The sequence below is a fragment of the Vombatus ursinus genome, unplaced genomic scaffold, assembly GCF_900497805.2.
Source record: "Vombatus ursinus unplaced genomic scaffold, bare-nosed wombat genome assembly UNPS02014810.1, whole genome shotgun sequence".
NCBI lineage: Eukaryota > Metazoa > Chordata > Mammalia > Diprotodontia > Vombatidae > Vombatus > Vombatus ursinus.
This window is the reverse complement of record NW_020954588.1, coordinates 49,179,121-49,188,321: the sequence shown is the minus strand read 5'-3', so window position 1 is coordinate 49,188,321 and position 9,201 is coordinate 49,179,121. Positions and strand designations below refer to the sequence as shown.

At 45.4% G+C, this 9,201-nt stretch overlaps 1 protein-coding gene across 1 annotated transcript in view; it reads right to left on the bottom strand.

Annotated features, from left to right (window-relative positions):
• Positions 1 to 8,952, bottom strand: part of CROCC2 (ciliary rootlet coiled-coil, rootletin family member 2) — a 168,636-nt gene extending 159,684 nt beyond the window's left edge. Inside the window, exon 1 of the mRNA XM_027876038.1 lies at positions 8,878 to 8,952. Within this exon, the coding sequence (XP_027731839.1) occupies positions 8,878 to 8,952 (75 nt within the window). The remainder of the gene's footprint in view (positions 1 to 8,877) is intronic.
• Positions 8,953 to 9,201: the final 249 nt, after the last annotated feature.

Sequence of the window (9,201 nt, the reverse complement as noted above, 5' to 3'; positions counted from 1 at the left end):
CATGGCACAGGACCCCCCCATCATGGCACAGGACCACTCAGCATGGCACAGGACTCCCCAGCATGGCACAGGACCACTCAGCATGGCACAGGACCCCCCCATCGTGGCACAGGACCACTCAGCATGGCACAGGACCCCCCCAGCATGGCACAGGACTCCCCAGCATGGCACAGGACCCCACATCATGGTATAGGGACCACCCATCATGGCACAGGGACCACTCAGTGTGGCACAGGACCCACCCAGCATGGCACAGGACCCCCCAACGTGGCATGCCCACATCAAAGAAGGTGTTGTGCTCTATGAGCAAAGCAGAATTGTAGTAGCTCAAAAGAATCATGAGATGTACAAATTCGAGGTACCTCTACTCCAAATGTTCATATGGGCCATTTGTACCCGACCTGTGGCAGAGCCTTCTGACCTCATACTGGTCTGAGCAGTCACAGTTGGACACGCTGTACCTTGACCCCAAAATAGTGATGTCATTTTGGTCCTCTTTGAGAATGAAAGGCAACAGCCAATACAGCATGAACTTTAAAGGTTCTTTCTGACCCTAACGTTCTATGATAGTTTCATGTATTTGGTACTATTATATCCTTACAACATCCCTAGGAAAGTCAGGTGGTGGTCGTGCTGATACAGAGATAGGTGGTGCAGTGATAGATGACTCAGTGGATAGAGACACGCCTAGAGTTAGGAAGACCTAAGTTCAAATCTGGCCTCAGACACTTACTAGCTATGTGACCGTGGGCAAGTCACTTAACCCTATTTGCCTCAGTTTCCTCAACTGTCAAATGAGCTGGAGAAGGAAATAGCAAACCACTCCAATATCTTTACTAAGAAGACCCCAAATGGGGCATGAAAAGTTGGACATGACCGAATGACTGAATGAAAATAATTGTTATAATTGTTATGATTGGTAACTCCTCTCTGCTCACATAGCCACTTCCCTGGCTCAGTGCCTTTTTCCTGGGACCATGTCAATCTTATCTTTTGATCCCAGCACAGTGCTTTGGAAAGGTAAGGGATCAACAAAGATTTGTACAACTGAAATCATACAAATTGTTCCAAGTCATTTATTGGTGATGTCCAGAATTGAATTGAGGTCTTCAGATGCTCACCCAAGAGCTCCCCAACCTCTCTAATCCAACCACTTACGACCACGCTCTGGTGCACAGAACTCTCCCAAGCCCAGTACTGTGAGAAGCAAAGTGATTACTTGGTGTGTGCATGTGTATGTGTGTGCACGTGTGTATACACATGTGTGTGCATATGTGTGTGTGTGTGTAAATCTAGCCCAAGCCCTCCCCTCCTTTTTATTTATAGAAGAGGAAACTGAGGCCCAGGGGAGATAACTAATATAAGGTCACACAGCTAGAAAGAAAAGGGGCAGAATTTGAACTTAAGGCTTTTGATTCTAAGTGTGGTATAAAAGATTGAGTGTTCAAACCAGGAGTCAGGAAGCCCAGACTATAATCATTTCTCACTATCTGCATGACCCTAGGCAGTCATGTAACTACTCTGGGCCTCAGTTTCCTCATCTGCAAAAAAAGACATTGGACCCAAATTCTGTCCCAGCCCTTTTTCTGATCCTTTTAGCATTTGTTTTGTTGTAGCCACTGACTGTCTTTGTTTTAATGGTGTCCCAGTATCACCTCAATTGTGGGAAACATCTCATCATCTCCCAAGAAATTGAGTAGATTTCATTCAATTTAACAAATGTTTATTTAGAGCTTACTTTGTTCAAGGCATTGGATTAGATGTTGGCTATTCAAGGATAACAATGAAAAATGGTTCTTTCCCTCCAGGAGCATCTGTGTATACAGGTAACCTCGATTCTGCCTCAGGCTGGAGCAGAAGCTGGGTTATAAAAGTAAGCAGAAGGTCATCTGAGAAAGGAGAGAGAACCCAAAAGGAGGGAGATGAGGAAAGGCTTCCCCTACAAAGTGACACCCGGGCCTGCCTTTGAGGGAAGCTGAGAATTCTAAGAGGCGGAGCTGAAGAGAGAATGTACTCCAGGCATGGGATCCAGCCTATAGAAAGGTATGGAGGAAGGAAGAGGAAACATTTTACAAACTTGAAAGTACTATAGAAATGTCTCCTAGAATTAACCATACTTCCTCCTCATAGGTTCAGCCTTTTCCCCAGAACTAAGGCCAGGTGTGAGTCTCAGCCAGGGTATTGCTTCCTGGTATATCTAACGTGTTTAGGCAGGTCTGGGCTCTTCCCTCCTTGGGCTTCATCAAGGGGAAGGAATGCTAAGCGCTGCTGAAATGCAGCCCTCCACTTTTTAAGTAGGGGAGAAATGTGGGTAAGGGGGAGTGGCGGAAGCACAGGGAGGACGGGAAAACATGAACAACACATGAACATGAAAAAACACACTGAAAGCTTGTTTTACCTGTAAAAGAAGGTAAGGCACCTGAGAGTTTGTTTTATTTAAACAATGCAACATCCCTGAATAGTGAGACCAAGGGTGCCTCCAGGGAGCAGCTGGGACAGAACAGCAAATCAGGCGAATCAGACAAAGTGCGGGATGCAGAGAGCATGTCCCATCTGCCTTTTCTTCCACTTTCCTTCCTATCCCCATAAACGTAATCACCCTGCTGTATTTTGTGCTAGTCTGACCATACCTGGGGGTCTGCCTCGCCCCACCCCCAGATGTGTAGGAAAGACATGGCAGCTGGCTTTTCTAAATTCTCTATCTGGCTCCTAAACCAGCAGATGTGCAGAGGTATGCTGAAATGTGTATCGAATGAACAAATGAGCCAAATCTCCGGGGGAATTTGTCAGGGCTTCTTGGGTTATCTTTTAGATTGTATCTCTCTTTGCAAAGCAAAAAGCTCTTTCCCCAGATAAGGAATTTCAAGGATCTTGGAGCCTGTTAATACAGAAGCACAAATATTTTGGGGTGGAGACAAGTAGCTTCCCAATGCCTTAGGACCATACCCATAGATAAGCCCCCATCAGGATGTCACACTAAAGGTTACCTTCCAGAATAATTCCCTTGGGTAGAACCTGCCATTGATGTGATGGGACAGTTGTGAATGTTGACCCCAGCAAGAAGAAGGTGTTTCCACAGATGCTCAGTGGGTGATGCCTATCCTCCAGCCCTCTTTGCAAAGCAGAGAGACCTTCTTCCACTAATTAGAGTAGAAGGTAAGCTCCCCAAAGAGATCATTTTTGAAATGGAACAATCATTGCGCACAATCCACACTTAATATATGATTGTTGAACGGAATCAAATTACAAGACTGACCTGCTTCGGGAACCTTTTCAAGTGACTTGCGAAGCCACCAGAGCAGATAAGCATGAACATTGCCAGATGTTAACAAGTGCCCCCCCACCCACTCCAACATGTGATGGCCCTGGTAAGGTCCCTAGCCTCCATTTCCTGAAGTCCAGGGCTGTTCTGCCACAGCTTGGGTAATTGGAAGCTCTCCCCTCCCCTCGCCACTGCCTTCACCTGGCACTTTATTTTGAGTGTGAGCAATCTGACATTTCAAAAGTTTACTCAAATATAGATCCCAGATAGCATCTACCAGTGAGTCACCCTACGCCACATCTAACCTCAAGGACTGCACATCCCTGCATGTCCATATCGATGCAAATGTACCTTTTGGAATGCAGTTGTCTCAGGTTTTCTTGAATCCCCCTAATTCTGCTTTTATCATTTTTCATTATCATGGCATTAGGGGCCAGATGACTGACCTCAGGGTCAGGGAGGCCTGTCTCTGGTACTTATTAACCATATAACCCTGCCCAAGTCATTTCATGTTTCTGAACCTCAGTTTCCTCATCTGTAAAATGGGCATAATTTCTCTCAGCATCTCTTTCACGGGGCTGTCATGAGGCACAAATGAGGTAGCATGTAAAGTGCTTTGCAAATTTTATTGTGCAACATAAACATCAGTTATTGTTATAAGTAATAATAGTGGGCATTTATATAGTGTTTTAAGATGTTCAAAGCTATTTACAAATATTATCTCATTTGATCCTCACAACAACTCAGTGGTATAGAAGCTATTATTATCCCCATTTTACAGATAAGGAAACTGAGGCAGACATGGGTTTTAAGTGACTTGTTCAGAGTTACACACTCAGTAAGTTTCCGAGGTTGGATTTGAACTCAGGTCTTCCTGACTCCAATCCCAGTGTTCTATCCACTGGCCTATCCAGTTCTGCCTCTGTGTATTAGTGATGATGATAATAATAATAATTATTAGTAGTAACTAACAATTACAGAGTGCCTACTATGTACCAGACAGTGTGCTAAATAAACACTTTACATTCATTATCTTATTTGATCCTCACAACCCTAGAAGGTAGATGCTATTATTATCCCCATTTTACAGATGAGAAAACTGAGACAAAAAGAGGTTAAGTGACTTACTGAGGTGATATTGCAATTGATTTTTCTTTATGACAACATAACAAGCTATATAGATCACAGACAGTGTGGCCCAGCAGGCAAAGAGCTGGGCTCAGAGTCAGGAAGATAAGGGTCTGAGTTCTGCCTCTGGTAGTTCTATGAACATGTCATATAGCCACTCAGCCTCAGTTTCCTCATCGACAAAATGGGAATAATAATAGCCTTCACCCTTATCTCACAGGGTTGTCATGAGACTCAAATGAGCTAATGTTTGTAAAGTGTTTTTTGTGATCTCAAAATACTACATTAATGTCAGCTATGACAACAATAAGAATTATGATTATTATAGTGGATGTGTCCCAGTCTATTGTATACATATGTGTATGTATATGTGTACTTAGAGATGTATACACAGTATATGTATTACATATCTGTATGTATAAATTAATATATTTGCATATGTGTAAATGTGATGTATGTGTGAGAAAGACTTGGGCATGTTATTTAACCTCTTTCCAAGTCTCTGTGAATGCAAATAATAGCAGCACCTAATAATATGTCAAATGAGATTGTGTGTGTGTGTGTGTGTGTGTGTGTGTGTAGGGCTTTGCAGACTTTAAAGTGCTCTATAAATGCTATTATTTAATTATTTATTATCTTTCTACAAATAGGCTTCTCTTCCCTCCTTTTTAATTTTAATTTTTTAATGAAAAATTCCTTGAATGCTTAAGAACCTGGGTTTTGTTTCCGGTTTTGTTTGTTCATTTATTTGTTTTCGCTCTAGTTGCTTTGTGGAAATGCAGGATGAGGGAGACCAGGATATTTCAGAGGACTCTGATGTTTCCTCCCTTCCTTTCTCCTTCAGGCCTTAGCACAGAGAGGTGGGAAGATGTTCTGGACTCCCCAGGAGACACTGGAAAAAAGCCCAGTTTCTACTGAGAAGGAGCAAAGCCTATCTGGCCATCCGGGCGGCGCCTGCCTGCAAAGCAGGAGGCCTTCAGGTGCAGATAGCCACCGTCGTCAGGTGCAAATGACAGGTTATGTGCTTGCTGTCCCTTTGCAGCCACGCCTGGTTGCTGTTGCTGCCCCTGAGGAGCTTTCATGTATCTGAAGCCAGTCCTCCTTGAAGTCCACCTGCTCTGATTAGCATCTGTCTCCCCAAGGACTAGCTCGGGACACATGACTTCAGCACCAGCTGTTCTGGACCAGGGGAAGACAGAGCTGCTGGCAAGCCCCACCCCTCCCCGGGTACCACATGCTGAGGTGTTGCTGAGCCGGGAATGGGAGCACTAATGGCGGACCTTGGGAAGCGGTTCCTGAGGTCACGAGTTATGGAGCCGAAGGAGACTGGGGACATTAACCAGCCCAATCTTCCAATCCTGAGCTTCGGTGATTTTGCTGCATGACAAACTTTATTTCAAAAAAAAGACCAAGCATCCTAACTAACCCAACTTGCTCCAATTCACACTGGCCAATTTCTATGCAAAAAGTTTCCTCTCTGGTCCCTTCCTCTAAGTCAGAAACCCCTGTCCATTCATTTGCACAATGTGTAGTTTGGGTTCTGAGGACGGTTTATTTTCCTTTTGTGGTATTTCGTAAATGGCACCCCTCTTTCTCCATAGTCCTCATACTTGTCAGAATGTCATTTCATGGCATTTGATATACCATCATTTATTGATACATACAGGGACATTTAGGCCACTTCCCCTCATTGTTGTCCCCCCTCCCTGCTATGAACATGCCAACAGAGAGTGTCTTGTCTTGTTTTGCAAAGTCCTGTCAGTGTGTGTCCAGTTGTAAACTTAGGAACTGACTTTATTGAATCACCATATGTGTCCCAAACCAGTGTTATTTTTTTTAAGCCAGATTTGTTATTCCATTAGTACAGTGAGAAAATCCCCTTTACCAGCAGATAAAGCCCTGTTCTAGATCTTTGTCTTAGGGGTTCCTAATCAGGGATATGTAAAATTTTTTCTAGCCTCGTTCTCCCTATCCAGCTGAGGCTGGAAGTGCAGGGCCTGCTCAGGTGCCAAGTCTTCTCTGATTAGCATGGGAGCTTTCACCTGTTCTATTTCTGATCTCAGCCTGCATGTCCCTCCTCAAGGCATCCTGGAGCATCCCTTGTCCCTCTCCTGCATCCTCCCTCCCCCTACCACATCAATGCCAAATTTAGTGAGGAGCCTGGGTTCTGAGCCCACTGAAGCTCAGAACACCCAAGCCTCAGCTTCCCCAGCAGCAGGGATTTCTGGGGTGTTCCACCACTACCAGCCAGCAAACTTTTTTAAAAAATAGTTTTTATTACTATATTTCAAAATAATTGATTTCCTATGGAATCTTATGCATTTAAAAAACATGATTCTGAGAAGAGATGTAGAGGTTTCACCAGACTGATGCCAAAGGGCTCCAGGACACACAAAAGGCCAAGAATCCCTGTCTTCCAGAGCTGATGGGGCACTGACAGGGTGTGTCTTGCCCAGGGTCACATAGCCATTCATTCAGCAGAGGCAAAACTTGGACCCTGAGACCACTAAGTCTCACCACTTCTAAGCCAAAGCAAGTTCTCAATGACACCTTAATTTTGAATATAAACACCCCCCCACACACACAGCCCAGAGCAAACCTCAGTCAGCACAAACAGGTATAAGCTCGTGAGCATGGAACCATGACTCTGAGAAAGACGGAGTCCGTTAAGGGGATGAGCACAAATTGTGAAGGTGTCAGCATGAGGATTTGGGGAAGGAAATGTCAGTCAGTCAGTCAGTCAGCAAGCAATTATTAAACACCTTCTGTGTGCCAGGCACTGTGCTAAGCACTGGGAGGGGGGGAGAAAGAGAGGCAAAAACAGTCCCTGCCCTCAAGTAGCTCACATTTTAATGGGGAGAGGAGGGGAGAAAGTAGGAAAATGGTGGCAGTGAGAACTTCAGGGTTTTTTTTAGCTTCCTGCATGCAGATTACGCCTCCCTTGAAACCTCACTTATCACTGTGAGGACCAGGGATTCATCTCTTCCTAGGCTGCTCCTCAGGAGGAACACAGCAGCTAAAACTGGGACCTTAGGCACCATTCAGTTCAAAGTTTCTTACTTTTTTGTGTTATGAACAAATGAATAAATGAAGCATCTGTTAACTATGTGTTTTGCGGGGCAGCTAGGTGGCACAGTGGATAGAGTACCAGAACTGGAGTCAGGAAGATCTGAGTTAAAATCTAGCTTTAGATAATTACTAACTGTGTGACCCTGAGCAAGTCACTTCACCCTGTTTGCCTCAGTTTCCTCATCTGTAAAATGAACTGGAGAAACCACTCCAGTATCTCTGCCAAGAAAACCCCAAACGGCGTCCTGAAGAGTCAAACATGACTGAAATTATACAACAGTTATGTGTTCCTAAGAGCTGAGGATAAACACAGAAAAGTGGGGTGATCCCTGCTCTCAGGGGCTTCCATTTGAATGGGGGAGATAGTACATATCTCCCGTTTCACATTTCCCCTATTACAGTTTCAGCTGTAAGTCAGAAGGAAAGGTTCCTAGCAGTCCTTACGGTCCTTAGGGTACAAGGACAAAACAAATGCTATACTTCATCATGAACCCCTTCTTCCCCCCCCCCCCACCTTGAGGAGTCTGGTAAAGCCTACGGACCCTGTCTCAGAATTATGTCTTTAAATGTATAAAATTAAATATGTAGGATTGTAAAGGAGACCAATTCTATTGAAATAGTTTTTATTAAAGTTCACAGACCCTAGGTTAGAGAACTTTACTGGCTTTACTCTGACCCCTTCATTTTCCACAGGAGGAAACTGAGGCACACAGAGAGGGAGGGCAGCACTTGTGGTTAAGGCTGGGAGTTGAACCCAGCTCTTTCCATTAGAATAGCTCCTTCTCTTCAATTTCCTCTTGTGAAGAACTCGGGGGTTGGGCTGAGTGTTCTCTGAGATCGCTCCTGGCTCTAAATTGGGACCGATGACCCCTGAGACAAAAGCCCTCTTCTTCTCTGGCCTCCGTGTCCAAACTGCAGGTTCTTGGTGCGGGCTGGGCCACGTGGTCTTGGAGATCCCACGGGCAGCTTCACCAATTGTACTGTAGTTAATGAACTTTGTATCTAATTTTTATCAGCTCTCCATAGGCGCATCAAAGTAGTTTTCAGAAAGATAAGCAAGTATGAGGATAGATCAGGAGGATGGTTAACCACAGACCTCTTCTTGGAGGTTTCCTCTCTCTCCTAATTCCCTAATGCCATCCCACACTCTCCATTTTGGCATATACTCTTGGTATAGTACAGACCAGGGTAGACCATGGGCACTGCAGGGAGTATCCCTGGAGGCATCTCCCTGGGGATCCCCTCCTACAAGGTACTTCCTGTCAGCTGGGCTTCAGGGAGACCAGGGAGGCCCTGTAAGGAGGGGCCAGGCCAGGCCAGGCCAGGCCAGGAGTAATGCATTCTCCCCCTGTCTGTCTGTCTGTCTGATCCATTTGCCCGCTTACTTGGGGGAGGGTGGCAGGGACAGGTGAACTGACCTGGATCACAGCTTCCAGCTTCAGCCTGGGCTTCTCATCCCCATGGTCCCCTGGATCTCTGGCCTCAGCACTCATGGCCCAGACCACAAAGAGAGAGTGGGGTGGGGGAAGCTCCAGGCAAATCTAGCTCCTTCCTGAAGTCCCAGCAGAAGCTTCCTCGATATCGGCAGCAGGGGAGATTCTGGTGGGTGGGGAGGGATGATTCCAATACTGCAATTCCCAGATTCCACTAGAAGATTCTGCAGGCAGAGGAGCTCCGGCTTGGTGTCAGGAATGACTGGCCTGGCTCTCCTGACATCTAGTCCTGGCTCACCTGCCGTTTGC